Raw genomic sequence first — 17495 nt, 5'->3', positions numbered from 1 at the left:
TGGTCGGAAAGAAGATTGGTAGGCAGGAAGAAGAGACTGAAAAAACACATAACTAACCCTCCTATAACCATATGACACTATTTTGAGTGTAGTTTTAGGTAATTACTAAAGTACAGTTTTACCATAGAAAGCTTTGTAGTTGATGCGTAGTCCTTATAAATCAATAAGGACTTTTATGTGTTTAGAACAATGTCTGGCACATAGTAAGCACCATTTAAGTGTTTTGTAATTATATTTATTACGACTATTACTGTCAACATTATTGCTATTTTAAAAGAAAAAGTACTGAACCACTGGCTCTGTAGGATTTGTTAGTTAATAATATGAAAAAATTCTGTATACAAATTATATCTGTGAATGTTTAGTATACCTTGACATCAGTATTACCTTTATTTTTGTTTGAGTATTGCACAACTAATTAATATTGTTTGATATGTAGCTTTTTGCATATACATTCTTTCAGGTGAGCTTTAAAATTTATTTTGAAATATAACGAGAATATTTATTTTAATCTTTTAAGAATATAGATCAAAATGAATACTCACTTTTCTTAAAGGTGAAAACATTTTTTCCTATTAGATCAGTGATTTTTAAACATTTATTTAATGAATATGATAGCTATTATTTTTTTCCCAGTAGAAATAAAGCTGCTGGCTGGAAGTTTCTCATTTTCATTTAAAACACATAAATCCAGCAATATTGGTGTTTAAGTTAATGATTTTTAGGATATGTTAATTAAGTGTGAATAAATCCAAGGCTAAAATTCATTTCATATCCTTTTCCCCAAATGTAAGTAGAACTGGAGATACTGTAAGTAGAACCATAGGCTATAACTAATTCTAATAATTTAGTTCTAAAGGCTTATTTTTAAAATCCTTTAAATCTTTTTTATGGTATTGATTTTCTCAGTATTCTCATTACTTAAAAGATAAACACCTGACTGACTCTTGTCCATGTTGTTGTAAGTGCCAAGCTAATGTTCCTTGACCAATAAAACTTTTCTAATTTGGAAGGAACTTTTTCCCACCTGACATCTTGATGATGTGTAGGGTATTTTATACATTTTAGCCTTCATATTTTATCAGAATTTGAAATAAAAGAAGAAACTACTGTAGTTTCATTTCCAAACATAAACATTAAATGGTATGATTTAAAAGAATAAGTAAAATGTAACATGAAAGTAGAAATTAAAAATAAGAGCCAAAGAATAGAGAAAAACAGAGGAATATAAATTATAATTAAACTAATAAATATAAGTCATATGTGCACACAGCATAACTAGATACTTTGATGGGTTACAGATTTGAATCAGAGCTCTCTGTCTATGAAAGAAAAACTTGATCACTGAAGTTAAGGATTTTCAAAATTGTTGACATTTTGGGCCATGTAATTCTTTCTTGTGAGGGACTGTTTAGATCATTGTAGGAAGCTTAATAGCATCTTTAGCCCCAACCCACTAGATGCTAGTTTTAACAACCAGAGTTTCCAGACATTGCCAGATGTCCCCTAGGGGGCAAAATTGCCCATGGTTGAGAACATTTGAATTAAATTATTCACAGGGCTGAAAATAAATACAGATCTGTTGTATGGTCAGCTCTTCCTGATACTAGGACCAGACAATAATTTTTTATCGGAGCCTTACTAGACTCATGGATATAATGAACAATGTTCAATATACTTTAAAATAGATAAATTTATTAATTTTAGGACTGTTTTTTTACTATCGGTATTTAATATTTGCTGATGATAGCATGCCTTAGGAAATTTAGTAAAAGTTGTCCTTGGCATGATGGAGGCATGGAAAACAGTATGAAGTGACCTAATTGCTTATTTGCTTATATAAATTAATCTAGAAATGGCTTTTAAAATATCTGTAAGAAGAGATGGGTGCTATGGTTTTTATTTTCAGGGTTTTTTTTTGTTTTTTTAATAAATTTATTTATTTTTGGCTGCATTGGGTCTTCATTGCTGCACGCAGGCTTTCTCTAGTTGCGGTGAGCACGGGCTACTCTTCGTTGCAGTGTGTGGGCCTCATTGCGGTGGCTTCTCTTGTTGCAGAGCACGGGCTCTAGGCGCACAGGCTTCAGTAGTTGTGGCTCGTAGGCTCTAGAACGCAGGCTCAGTAGTTGTGGCGCATAGGCTTCGTTGCTCCGTGGCATGTGGGATCTTCCCAGACCAGGGCTCGACCCCATGTCCCCTGCATTGGCAGGCGGATTCTTAACCACTGTGCCACCAGGGAAGTCCTGGTACTATGGTTTTTAAAATCAATCTTTCTTAAATATTGTCTCCTTCATCATAGATCTTGTTAAAATTTTAGATGGTAGTGATTTAGAAATTATATTCACTGACATACCTGGAATGTAGCCATTCTAAGTTCTCACTTAAATGTAGACCCTCTGCCTTATTTATCACGGTGGTTGCCAAAACGGTGGTTGCCAAACAGTCTGTTATTCATTGTTGGTCTGTTAAACAGTGTGCACAAGTTTAAACTTGACTGGACTTGCTCCTTGAGGAGAAAAGGACATGTGAATTGTTCATAAGAATAACTTTATCCAATGTAATGGCCTACCCCTTTATCCTGAGATTTTGTCTTACTTCTGTTGTGAAAAATATTTAGGTGACAGCCTTTATTATTTCTTTTTATGTCTTCTGTTAGCATGGTAACAAGTTGGTTACTTTCTGTCCCCTCTACATTCTCATTTTAAACTAATATGTTAAATCTCTAAAGTATAGAAAATAATGCCTTTAAAACACATTTTGAGCTTTGAGTGGGATTGTCATTTTCTTGTGAAAGTGTATGGGTAATTCTCACCTGAATAGAATATCTTCTCACTTTGCTAGGATATGAGTTAGGTAAGAACCCAGGGCCTACGCTTTTGCCAGGAAACATTTTTTAATCTGTCCTATTGGAAGTGAATACGATTTCTAAAATAGTAGCAATACAGAATGAAAGATTTTAGATATAGATGATATTTTGGGGTCATGTTTTGATCTGTATAATTATATACATCTGTAATCTGTGTTCTATTGTATCATTATTGTATGTGATAAGACATGTAAAATAACACTGCATAAACATTTGATCATTTTCAATTTTAACAAGTTTTCTGCTTTGCCCTTGAAAAAGAATAATTAAAAACAATATCCTTTTCCTATACTATTCTGGTAATAACATTTTAAAGAAGATTTTTTATGTGTAGGTTTTTCATAGAGGAGTGGATTTGAAGAACAAAGCCCAAGAATTGAGAATATCTAAACACAGTATAATTTTTCGGAGTATAACAGGGACTCTTTTCGTAAGTAGGGTAGCATGTTCAGTGCCAGCACAATAGACACTCAGTAAATGCTTATTGAGTGAACCCATTTAAGCAGATACCAAAATATGATGGTAAAATGATTCAGTTGCATGTCGTTTGCCATGCTGGTACTAGAAATTTAGTTTGAAATGCAAGGTTGGATCATGTAGTTATTTTCTGAAAGGAAAGAAAAGGGAGCTTCGTATTTTCTAAGTTGTTTTAACTAGTGGGAGGTATATGGGAAAGCACTGTTACAGGTTAATGCCAGTTTTTAGATAGATATTTATATACTAGCCATCTGAATAGCATTCAGAAAAGATTTGTAAAGAAGGGCATGTAACTTAGCTTTAAATAAGTCACTTCATTTAAACGGATTTTGAACAATGAATTAATTTTTTCTTTTTTAAAAAATTATTATTTTGGCAGAACTAAGTTCAGAAAGTCTCAGAACCTGCTTTAAGATCATCAATGGTTATATCTTTTTATCATCAACAGAATTTTTACAGGTATGTTGTAGTTTTTGCATTGTAAAAATTTATATAGTTATTATTTTGATTGTTTCTTATTTGAAATCAGCAATCTTATTTTGAAACCTTTTCCAAATTTAATAGATTGATTTATTACTTTAAGGGGGGAAAAACGTCATAAGCATTGCCTACTGTGGGGCAGATGTGATGTAGTCTCATGAATTATGTTATTTAACATAGAAAATATGCTCTACATGTAAATATATCCTTATATTTCTACAAAAATTAGAATAGCAATAAACTGTATTTTTATTTCTTAAACTTTTCCTAAAGAGTTCTAATTGAAATTTTATATGCTTAGAGCTTTAGTATCTGATTCTCAAGTAGATTACAATGGGTCCCCAATTTAATTTTATACCTTTTTTGATATTGCAGATATATTCATATGTATATTTTGACTTTTCATTGAATTTCAGACATATGCAGTAGGTCTATGTCAGTCCTTTTGTGAACTGCTAAACGAAATTACTACAGAAGGTCAAGTTCAAGTGCTAAAGGTACTGTCATCTTTCTAATGAATATTGTTGTAAATTCTCCATCTGTATTTTGTGAAATTGGACCTTCGTTTGGGTTTAGATGATGGGCAAGAAGGGGAAGAGTAATTCTAGACAGAATATTTTCTTTCAGCTGTATTAAATTGGTCTAATACCTCTGGACCAGGGGTGTCAAATTTGATTGTGCATATAGATCACCTGAGGATGTTGTTAAAATGCAGATTCCACATTTCTGACTAACTTTCTGCTGATGGGACCCCAGTCAAAGTCCCCCCTCATCCTGAGACTTCACTTTGTGTAGCAAGGCTTTAAAAACTTTTATAAATTATCCAAAGCCTGGTGACATCTGATACTTCTCACCTGTCCAGTTTGTTAGCCTGCTTTTGGGACACAATATTCCCACTATAATTTGGTACTTTTAATTTGGATCGGCTCTAGAAGTTAGAGTACCAAGTTTGTATGGACTCTGTAAAACTAAAAACCAATGTTGAATCATTATATTGTATACCTGAAACTAATATAGTGTTATATGTCAATTATACCTCAATTAAAAAAAAACCTTACAAACAAAAAAAGAATCCATGGGCTCTGAGTTAATCTTTATGCATTATATCTTTATAGAATCACTATATATTATCTTTATATATTTTATATAATTGTGTATAATTAAGAACCAACAGTCTCTGAGTTGTATGTTTATATATCTATATATTAAAGATAAAGGAGTATCAAATGTGTATATTTAAATATAAATGTATATATAAATATATCTTCATATGTGTCACACACACATATTTTGTATGGATTTTGTGAGAAGGTGTACTTTGTTAAAAACATCTCTTTTTTGTTTCTAATTTCTTAGCTATGTTTTAAGTCAGATATGAGAGCTGGTTAGGTGAAGTGTTACTATAGCTTAACCAAGTAGCATTTTTTTGTGTGAAAACTATGGCATTGCTTTAGATCCTAAAAACAATTTGATTTCCTCCCAGTGAAATGAAAAAGTGTTTGCCCAAGAGGTTCATTGTAAGAAATGTGTTAACCACAATAATCATAGCAACAACCCGTAGTACATTTTGGGGGACTAAGTGGGTATAAGTTTGTGCAGGCAGTAAAGTCTTTCATAATAACCAATAAGAGTAATCATCAGTTGGTACTTATTCAAGCATTACACTATTTTATGTGCTGTTCTTTGGACATTATACACATGTATGCACATTTAAAGCTCCAGATATCTGTGTTAATATGCATGTTAATTTGATTTTCAAATTGGTTGCATTTACTACCATTGCTGATTATTCAGTCATTCACCATATAGGTCAGGGGTCAGCAAACTTTTTCTGTAAAGGACCAGTTACTAAATGTTTTAGGTTTTGTGGGCCATACAGTCTTTGTCTCAACTATTTATATGTTTTGTTGCGGATTGAAAGCAGGCATAGGTGGTATGTAAATTAATGACTGTGGCTGTATCCATAAATGCTTTATTTACAGAATCATATAGTTTGGTTTTGGCCCAAGGGCATTGTTTGCCAACCCCTGTTACTGGTATTCAGTGTGTTCTGGTAGGCATATGTGATAGAAAAACCAGTTTCTGCTCTTGAGTGATTCATTCTTTTGGGGGAAGGAGGCAGGTAAACAATCAGCCCATATTTAGTGTGTTATGTTGTTTTGGATTAGAGGTATCTCAGATTACCTGGTGAACTTTTTGAAAATTTGGGTAGGACATAAGATGTTAGTATTTCTTTTTAAAAAGTTCCCTAGGTGATTTTCATGAGTACTTTCTAGTGTGAGTCATTGCTGTCCATTGGCTTTATGTTACTCTGGGAGTATAGATGTGGTCATCAAACACAGCATTTTGCAGAGAACGTTTTTCAGGGAGAAGGGGTTGAGATGGGACCTGGGTCTTAAGTGTTTGGTAGGGTTAGGGTTACCAGATAAAACATAGTACTTTTATTTGCTAATTCTGGCAATCCTAGTAGGGTGAATTAGATTAATACAGTGTTAAATATTGCAGAGAAGTGAATAAAAATAAGAACAGAGAGAATACTGTGAGAATTGTTTGTTGAGGGTGGGGATAATGGTGTTATTTAAAACCTTTAGTGTCTATAAATTGGAGGGGTTCATATGCCAGATTACTGAAGTGTTAAATTATAAAGTGATGAGAAAATGATTATATTATTAAGAACTATATTTGTTTCCTAGGGCTACCATAACAAAGTATCACAACCTGGGTGGCTTAAAACAACAGGAACTGATTTATAATATTTATAGTGATTATCTCTCTCACAGAGTTCTGGAAACCACAAGTCTGAAATCAAGATGTTGGCAGGGCAATACTCTCTCTGAAGACTCTAGGGGAGAATCTGTTCCATGCCTTTCTCTTAGCTTCTGGTGGTGGCCAGCAATTTCTGGCTTCCTTGGCTTATACATGCGTCACTCCAGTCTCTGCCTCGATTGTCACATGACATTCTCCTTGTATCTTTGTCTTCTCTTCTTATAAGGGCACCAGTCATAATGGATTAAGGGCCTACCATAATAACTTCATCTTAACTTAATTATATCTACAAAGACTCTGTTTCCACATAAGGTCACATTCACAGGTACTTGGGATTAGGACTTCAGCATATCTTTTGAGGGGGCAGGGCACAAGTCAATCCATAACAAGAATTTACTGTTAAAAAATAAAAAGATAGCTTTTGTGTGTGGAGAGGCAGTGAGGAAAATCTGATCTGAGTAGATTTTGTAGGTGAAAGTGACCCAATAGAAAGGAAGATGGCGCCAGAATGATACAGGAGATTGGGATTTTGAGTCTAGAGCATATGTAGAAGGGGCAAGAGTTTGTTTTTTAAGAGAGCTGGCAAGACTGGTAGTGATTGAAGCTGTAGATATAATGTTAGGTGAAGAGAGTAAGAAACTGGCATATGACCTTGGTGTTTCCAGATAAAAAGACAAGATTTTCAGAGCTGCCTGTTACCTGTCACTATGAGGCAGAGGAACATTACAGGATGATTAGTACGTCTGCACTTATTGAGGAGGGAGAGGGGACTGAGTAGTATTCATCTCAGTATTCATTTTTAAATGAACTCTATCTTACAGATGTTTAGGTTGATATTTAAGAATGATTCAGTTATATTAGAATGTCGTCTTAGACTTTGTAAGAGGAATCTTGTAAAGTAAAGGCTTTTAACAAGAGTTGAAATAAATAGTACTTTGGTAAATTCTGATTTTTCCCAGAAAGATTATTTATCAAACATATTACATTTTTTACACTCTCTGATTTGCTGTTTTATATTTGAAATCACAATGGAAACTTAAATCCAAAATATTGTTATAAACTAAGAAGTGGGTAAATATAGAGTGAAAATACAGCAGAACTCTCTGGTTTTAATTTCATAGGTTCTTCAGTTTCTTTTTTAGAGTAGGGGGTAAAAGATGGAAATGTATGCCCTTGTTACTGAGAAGCTTGTGGGCTCTGAAGGAGTAATAACAGGAGTCTGTGTGTGTGGCTTGTCAAGACCCCAGATATTGGAGACCTAGCCTACCGCCATGTGTCTATCAATCCTCACCTGTACTGATTTCAAAGTGTTCTAGCTCCAAAGCTTACAAGCAAGTAACGTTAGACATGTTATTTGCTAAACTGTTTTTGTGAATTTTTATTGCATTTATGCCCTTACCAAACTGATATAGTGGCAATTATAATTATGTTGAGGAACTTCCATCTATCTTACAGAATCTCAACTTCATCTTTTGCCTTGGTGATAATTTCTTCTCTGAAAGTAGGGATATAAGGAATTGATACTTTGGACTTAATTCTGTTTGAGGAATAACTGGTTGGCAATAGAAATTTGAGAGAAAATTGTCGTGTCATTTTGATGTTGCCTTTGTAGATTTTTCAATATGTGTGTGTTTTATCTTTTTCTCCTTTACTAGACTGTAAGCTTTTCCATGATCCTAAGTTTAGTAAGTAATAACTGCATTTGGAATGTTATTCTCTCCTTGACCTATGCCTTGGTTTTGTACACCCAGCTGTGTTACTTATACATTCTTGAGTACATTTTGGACTTAAATTCTCTTATTTATTATATAAGGTGTTGTACTATATGATTTCTAATAATCTGTAACTATATATTATCTGAAATCCCTGTGACAAATTATAATCTATAAATTCTAAGTGATGAAAAAAGGTTGTTTCTTATGTTTATAAACACCTACCAGAAAAAATTTGAATTGAAAGTGTTTTTTTCCTCCTGCTTTTCTGCAATATTATTAATAAAGTAATTATTGAAAGACAACTTTTTCTGAATCATATGGAGTGGGATTGTGAAATTTATCTGAAAAATGAGGCAAGTTTTTAGGATATGTCCTAAGGAGAATATTTATTTTCTTTTACTATTTGTTTTAAATTATATTCTTACAAAATAATTAGACCTAGTGTAACTTAGCAGGTGACTTAAGCAAAACTGCTAGGGTTAGAATATTAGCCCTGCTACTTCACAGCTGTGTGAGGTGAACCAGTTAATCTCTGCTCCTCACTTTCCATCTGTAAAATGGAGATTAAAATGTTACATACTTCCTCACGTCGTGGTGAGGATTATATGACCTTATATGTATAAAGCACTTGTAACATTGCCTAACATGTAATCAGCTAATACAAGTGTTGGCTGTTTTAATCTAATTATATAGTTATCTAATTATTTAATCTCCCTTTTGGGGAAAACAGACCACCAGGGAACTCTTCCTTTGACCATCCCTTGTAAATAAATGTTTATTTAAAATAATACATTAGTTAAATTTTTTATAACTTAAGTAGATGATTTGCACAGCGATAGAGTTTTACTCTTTTTCCAGAACCATGTTATCTCAGTTGGCTTTTTAAAAATAATTGTTTTAAATTCTTTCTTTCTTTTCAAAATAACCTGCTCTTTTAAAAATTTTATTATGGAAAATTCCAAATTTATATAATGTACAACACTACCCTTACAATTTTGCTAGAAAGAAATCTATTTGTTTCTCCTTTTTCCTTGAACTGAGAGAAGGTAATGTCATTATTTGTCCCCCAGTTGTGCCTAATATTTTTTGATTGAATGATTCAGCACAAATCAGTTACCATCCAAATATACATTGAAATATTTGTAACGTTTAACATGCGTTACACATTAAACCAGTTTCTCTCTAAGTATGCTAGCCAGGGGGTCATAAATAGGATATAAATACCTGAATTATATAACATGTGTTTAAGACTGTATTTTTATATAACATTGCTGTAGCTAAACCTCTGTATTTGATTTGAAATCCCAGAAACTGAATTTTATTGTTTATTAAATGGATGTTAAATACTAGAAATATACTAATTATCATGAATAAATTATGTTTTTTTAATATAAAAGAATATTTTAGGATAATGGTACTTTTATGCTTGTACTTGAAAGCTGAGAGGACTATCAACACTTTTGGCATTTTCCTATTCTCAGAGTTCCAATAAAGTTATAATAGTTTTTAATATTGGCTCATTTTTTTTCCATTTTTTAATACGTCTCAGATACTTAATATAGTTTCTTAATATAGTATGCAATATAACATTTTTAATATATTTTTGACTAAGTGTCACTGTTATACTAATTTCTGACAGTATCTGGAAACAACTTCTTTGTTCTTTGAAGCAGAAAATTACAATGTTATGAAAATTGGATAGAGAGACAAGTATGTCTGCCTTCAGAGCAAAAATAGGCTTTATTGTATTCTGTGACTCGGAACAAATTATCTATATGAATACAATTATATTCTAAAAATACTCAAATTTAACATTTTTTTTAATTTCAAATTTATCCATATGTATGCATACCAATTTGAGTTTAGAAATTATCTTTTTTATCATGGTCTTATTAAGCAGTAGTGAGCCATGTTGGTTTTATTCACCGTGATAAGCCTTATTTAAGATGGCACGCATATTTTTTTTTTTTTTTTTTTTTTTTTTTTTGGCACGCATATTTTTAAGGTATAATTTATTCTGTAATAATTATAGCTAATACTAGCATTTACTATATGATACACATTTCTAAGCACATAGCATAGAGTTGATTTAATCCTCACATAAACCTGTGACAGTGGTACTGTTCTTTCCCCCATTTTTACAGATGAGAAGTTAAATCACAAAAAGATAAATACCTTGTCCAAGGTCACACAGCTAGTAAGTATTGGAGCCACGTTATAAACATAGGCATTCTGACTTAAGCATCTGTGGTCTTAACCACTTTGTATGCAATGTCAGCCTAAATCAAAAAAATTGTTTGTAAGGCACAAACTAAAAGCCTACATTTTTCACAGGGATTATATTATAAAAACATAGTCTGTTTCTAAACTATTTCAGGTATATTCAGAAAGGGGGTGGATTGAAAGTAAAGTTAAGAAGTTCTATTTGTAATAGCAAAATGCTGATAAAAATAATTAGTAATAGGTGATTGGATGATAGGCGGTACTGCACCTTATTCAGCCACACAGAGGAGTACTGTGCAGCCTTAGAAAGCAATGAAGATGACTTCTGTATACAGTTTTAGAGTTAAGCAAGGAACAGTGTCTAGAGTTTTCTTGTATTTGAAGAGTTCAGCATAGATAGCAATGGAAAAATAAACCAAATTAAGAAAAGTAGTTATGTAGGGGAAAGAGGGACAGAGAATGCAAGCTAGATCTTTCAGGATGTATGTTTTGTACTTTAGGGTTTGAAGCCATAGGGATGTTTCACATGATTTAAAATAATAAAGTAAAAGCAGTTCTAAACATAAAAAAAAGGAAACATTTGAATCTAACTATTATTATGTTGGTGGCATAAGTCATCTGAGAATATTTCAAGTAACATTGTATTTTACGTGTACCTCCCTGGTGGGATATAACATTAGAACAAAAAGAAACATAAGGAAATTATAAATTGCTTTCAGTATTGTTATTGTTATCAGTAATATCGGTATTATTATTTTGAAACCCATATGTACATATGTGGACATTTTTGTACATAGCAGTTAGAAGCAAATAAGTTAAGGTTATTAGAATCTGGGATTTTTCAATATAAGGGAAGAAGGATGGAACTATTAAAGAAGTTATATAAAATGCTATAGTCTTAAATTGAATTTGATGAATTATTGGTATATACTTCTCAGGAAGAGAAAAATAAATTTCCTAAATCTGTGTAAGCAAAGACCTAGAAGCAGTGTCAATCCAGTGGCAGTGAGCACCTCAGAACCTAGATTATGGTCTGTAAATACTGTGTCCTGCTGGTTGACTCCAGAGCTCGGGCAAGAGAGACAACAACATAAACTGGGGACCTCTCCTTGTGCCAGAAGGAAGAGAAGGTGGGATTTTCTCAAAAGGGTGCAAGAGTCGACTTGAAGGAGCTCCCACTGCCTAATAATGGGACAGTTTGAGCATCAAAACAAAACTAAACTAAGTGGATTAAAGCATATCAAACATGTTAAAATCCCTGAGAACATAATGATTCCCCCCAAGAAGAGTAAATTATGATTTAAATTCTCTCAATATCTGTAAATTACCTTTTAATAAACTACCTATTATTGCTTTTGTTGTCTTTAGTGTTATTTCCTTCTTGGACATGTTTGGCCATCTGCCTATACGTGCATTTCACTTAAAATATACAAAATTGTTTATTACCACTGAAATCGTTAGATGCATTTTTCAAAATCTTGTTTAGAAGTGAAAGCAGTGCCGCTGATCAAAACGTTTGGTAGGATTCTGATCATTATGAAAGAACCTTCTTCATTATGGAAATAGTCATAATGTGAACTCTGACTTTTAGGTCACAACTGCAATACCTTCCCTAGAAAGTGGACTGTATAGATTGTTATGTGTGTGGAAATAAGACCATTCCATACAGATTTTCCCACAGGTTTCTCAAGTTCACCATGTCTAAAGTGAAGCCTCACTATTATTAACGGCATCACGATTGTACCCATTGACCAAATGTGAAAACTAGGAGTAATCCCAGACTTCTTCACCTCTGGTCAGCTGTTCAATTGTTTTTTTATATCTGATCAGCTCTGCTTTCTGATTTTCTCTTGATTCTGATCCACAGTCCTTGCCTCCAAGTCTGATAGTGGCATTTTCCTGCATAATTTTTCAGAAAGGATCTCATCGTTTCTATGGTTCCTAACCTTTTTGAATACAAAGACTCCATTTTAGTTCTGAAATAAGTGAATCCTTTACACACTGTACCTTTATATATAAAGAAAATGCATAATGACAGCTGGATTGTATTGAATGGTACATTTCAGTGAATTTACATTTTAAAAGTCATAATCTTAAATATGTGATTACTTTTCCTTTTCTGCACAAACTTCTGTAATCTTTGGAGTTAATAATTTTTTTAGTGTAATTTTTTAAGTGCACTGAGTTCTCTGCCACTTGTCTCTGTTTAATATGTTCAGACACATTGACCCATAAGGATTTTATTACTTCAATTTTCTTGAAGAAGTCTCTTTCAGAGCCATGCTAACTCCCCCACCTTGCTCCCCCTCCCCAAGCTTGTAGCTTCTTTTTCTTTTTCCTAGTGTTCTGAAATTTTACAGTGATGTGCCTTGATATAGGGTTTTTTTAGTTAGTACCAGGCACTCCTGGGCCCCTTTAGTCTGGAAAGTCTCTCTTTTAGACCCTTTAAAGAAAATATACTGTCTTCTCCTGGGGTGGGGAAAAGTCAGTTGCCCAAATATGCAGATTAGGGAATATCTGGCAATCCGTTTCTTAAGTAGACTTCCAACCTGTCTTATTTTTAGCTTTTCCTTTACCCTCCTTTCCAAAGATGCATGGCTCTGCTAATTCCTGTGGTTTTTGGTGGGGAGAGGTAGGGAGAAGATACATCTGATGTGCATGGAGTTGCTCTCAGCTTTCTCTGTTGCAACCTTAGATTTCAGCTTTCTCTCATCTGATAAGTCAGTTACCTCTTGAATTTCTTCTTTGTACCTTCCAATATTCATCTCTCATTCCTTTTGTCCTTTTAAAATTATTCCCCCTCCCTTTAGAATCTTTTTATATAAGTTTAGTGGGGTTTTAGGAGGGAATGAAGTTGTAGTGTGTCTAACAATCAGCAGATGGCCTTACTTTCCATTCATAGATAAAATGTCTGGTGACATCTGCCTCTGGGTAGATTGTCTACACCTTCCCCCTCTATTCCAAATCTAATTTTTTGACAAAGTAAACCTTTTTGAGGTCAGATTTAATCATGTTCTGAATTTCATCATCTCCTGTTGCTTTTAACCAGGAACCGTGATATCTATTATCCTGTATTTCTTATTAGATAGCATAGTGTTTGGCCCACAGTAAAAGTTATTGTATTTTTGGACTTTTCTTTGCACATTCCTTTTACTTCTTGCACAAAATTAGAGGATGTTGTCATTCATTGTACTGTTTGCTTACCTTGAGAATGTTTTGAAATGCACGAGGTGTATTTGATTGTTGTTGGGAGCATGCCATTGGCACATAATGAACAGAGATCAGAGATGCTAAAAACCCCTCAATAGGTGGAATAGTCCTGCACAGTAAACACTTGTCCCACTCAGAATGCCAGTAGTCAGTCTTGAGAAACATTGCTGGACATTATAAGGGAAACCTGGCTCTGCCTTGAGACTGGTACTTGCCCACAACCCTCTCAAATGGTGTCTGCTTTCATTCTTACCTTGCAAGCAGTGGGGCTAGAAGTATGGACGTTTCTTCTTGGTCCTCACTGCTGCTTTCTGACCACTGCCTTCCTCACTCCGCCCCCCACCCCAACCCTGGAACAAACAAACAAACAAATCCCACCCCACTTTGAATTTCATGCTACCTGTCTTTGTTACAGAGGGAGCCCATCTCACTCAGATAAAAGTAATTTATGTTTCAAAGTTTCATCTGTAACAATGTGCATGGTTAATAATCTGTATGATTGTATTCTAAATAAAATAAGATTATTTCTCGTTTAGTAAATATGCAGTATATATGCAACATGCCCTTTTCCATCCAATTTATGGATAAATTTAAATGTAAACTTATTTTTGGATAGTGAGTGTAGTTGTTACTGATTTCCCTTTTCACTATTAAAATACTTTTGAAGTGCCTTTTATTGCCTCAATAAGACAATAAACATTAAACATTATAAAACATTAAACAGACATTAACATTTTATAAGGGTTGTTATTTAAAATGCAAAGATAAGAAGTACATTAACAACATATCTGTTATCAAAATGGGATTAGTTATAATTCTATGTAAGATGTATAACTGTGTCTAAATATTATATACTTAAAATCGAATTGTAATTTTTAATGGATTATCTTATAAAAGTGTGTCTAGAATATTGAATACTTCATGTACTTGTATATATGTGATATTTAATACATTGTTTTCTTTACCTGTGTTTTGCATAAAGCAGTGACTTGCATTATTAAGCATTACCAATGTGTCATTTTGGTTTTTAGGTTGTGGAAAATGCCCTTAAAGTGAACCCAGTATTAAGCCCGCAAATGTTTCAACCAATTCTACCCTGTGTTTTCAGAGGTATTATAGAAGGGGAGGTAAGATTTTTCTTAAGCTTCTAAAGTTAGTATTGGATTCTAGGGTTCGATTTTAATTATTTTCCTTACTCATTGGAAAATTATTTCTTCTTCACATATATAATCCATATAAATATGTACATAATACATATATATTACCTTGTATGACGTATATATTTAGTTAGAACTCAGGCAATATTGGTGTTCATTCTAAAGAAGCAGTATAAAGAAGAATATTGTTATTTCATATCCCCGTTGATTGTTACTTTGTCAATGATTGTTTATAATTGTTTATACTTGTACCATAACACAGTTTTACATATGCTGTATTTTAATTGTACAGAGGTATCCTGTAGTGATGTCAACGTATCTCGGCGTTATGGGTCGAGTCCTGCTACAAAACACTAGTTTCTTTTCCTCACTACTTAATGAGATGGCACATAAATTTAATCAGGAGGTAAGAATCAATTTACTTAAATTGAAGGAGGTCTTTATCCAAATAAAGATTGGAAATAATTTTGTGAAATAATGAGTCTATAAAAGTCTTGCAGTATTTAAACTTTATTTATTTATTTATTTCCCTGAATCAAATTTTATTATGTTCAAGAATACAAAATGAAATAGTACATGGTTGAGTCATTCATAGAATTACTTTCAACAAACAGATGATTTTGAAATAAATATTTTTGTTATTTTAAACCTTTAATAAGTTGTACTGATACTATAATTTGGGAGAAGGAGAAAGAAACCTGTGAATGGCAGTTGAAACTTAAATTTTGTTCTCTCTCAAAATAGGCAATTTTATTCTGCTTAGCCATAGGATAGAATTTTGATTTGTTATGGTTGCAGTTTTTGTTAACTCATACATAAAATGAAACAGGAATACTTTACATATAATCATGTACTGCCTTTGTTTCATTTCCTTAATGAACTTGTTCTTAATGCCATGCAATGAGTTTCTGTCATCATTATTGTGGGAAATGACTTTTTCAGCAGAAGCTTTTTAAAAATATACTGTAACTGAAACCAACCACCTGAGTAAGTATGGAATAGGTTATTAAGTGAGTTGGTTACTTGAGACTACATACATTATATTAAAATACGGTTTTTATGTCTTAAGTCATTAATCTGTTAAGATTTATAAAATGTAGAAGGTGGAATGTACTTGACTGATCTCTAGAATGGAGGGGCAGTTTGTGAAATCTTTTGGTTTGTGGCTGAAATAGGTATTACCATTTCCACTTTTAACGAAAATCCAGAGTAAGGAAGTGCATACTGTAGAATGTATATAGTTTTTCCAGAATTAGACTAACCTAATTAGAGAATCTAGACTTTATTTTGATGAATAGGCAGGACAGATTTTTCATTAGCTTCATTAAATTTAACTGTGATGGAATAATGTTAAAAGTTTAAAGAGTTTATTCACTTGAGTTCAGCAAAATCTGTTGAGTGGTTTTAATAATAACAATATATTTAACAATATAAATTTTATGTATTATTTTAATTCCTCACAACAACCCAATGGATAATAATATTTTTATTTCCATCTCACACCTGAGAAATCTGAGGCTTGGAGAGATTTAGTGACTTGGTCAAGTTTGCAAAGCTAGTTAGTAAATGATGGAATTGTTATGCAGACCCCAGCAACCTCACTTCAGAGCTGATATCTCAGCGACCACATTCTGCTGCCTCCTATACATCCTGCAATAGGCACTTCTCCACTAGACACTGGAGACACCTGGTTTGACAAGCCGATGGTATTCTTTTAAGGGAAAGAGTACTTAAACAGGCAATTTTGTAATATTACTATAAATACTATGTTAGAGTTTTGTCCATCGTGCTGTGGGAAGAGAAAGAAAAGCTGTCTACGCTGTTAAATTTTTTTGTCCAGTTTTTTTTCTTGTGATAAAATACACATAGCATAAAATTTACTATCTTATCTGTTTTTAAGTGTGCAGGTCAGTGGTATTAAACGTATTCACAGTGTACAACCATCACCACCATGCTTCTCCATAACTCTTTCAGACTTGTAAAACTTGAACCTCTATATCCATTAAAGAATAACTCCCCATTACCCTCTCCCTGTAGCCACTGGAAACACCATTTTACTTTCAATGTCTGTGATTTTGACTACTCTAAAGTACCTCATATAAGTGGAATCATACTTTTTGTGACTAACATATCACTTAGCATAATATCCTGAAAGTTCATCGTGTTGTAGGATATGTCAGAATTTCCTTCCTTTTTAAGGCTGAATAATATTCCATGGTATATATTTATCACACTCTACTTATCCATTCATTAGTCAGTGTACACTTGAGTTGCTTCCACATTTTAGCTACAGTGAATAAAGCTGCTATGAACATGGGTACTCAGATATCTATTTGTGACCCGCTTTCAATTCTTTTGGGTATATATCCAGAAGTGGAATTACTGGGTCATGTTGTAATTCTATTTTTAAGTTTTTAAGGAACCACCATACTATTTTCCACATAGCTCCACCACTTTAAATTCCCATCCACAGTGCACAAGGGTTCCAGTTTCTCCATATCCTTTCCAACACTTGTTTTTGTTTTTCATAGTATCCACTTTAAAGGGTATGAGTTCATATTGTAATTTTGATTTGCATTTCCCTAATGATTAGTGGTGTTG

General features: G+C 33.1%; 1 protein-coding gene across 1 annotated transcript in view; it reads left to right on the top strand.

The window, feature by feature from the left end:
- IPO11 (importin 11) overlaps positions 1–17495 on the top strand; it is a gene marked incomplete at its 5' end in the record, with an annotated part of 180137 nt that overhangs the window by 77955 nt on the left and 84687 nt on the right. Inside the window, 4 exons of the mRNA XM_079703593.1 lie at positions 3723–3802; positions 4240–4320; positions 14769–14864; positions 15187–15300. Of these exons, the coding sequence (XP_079559719.1) occupies positions 3723–3802; positions 4240–4320; positions 14769–14864; positions 15187–15300 (371 nt within the window). The remainder of the gene's footprint in view (positions 1–3722; positions 3803–4239; positions 4321–14768; positions 14865–15186; positions 15301–17495) is intronic.

Source organism: Hyperoodon ampullatus, assembly GCF_949752795.1.
Source record: "Hyperoodon ampullatus genome assembly, chromosome: 4".
In the NCBI taxonomy this organism is placed as follows: Eukaryota; Metazoa; Chordata; class Mammalia; order Artiodactyla; family Ziphiidae; genus Hyperoodon; species Hyperoodon ampullatus.
The sequence above is the reverse complement of the archived record's forward strand: the minus strand, read 5'-3'. Positions and strand labels throughout refer to the sequence as shown.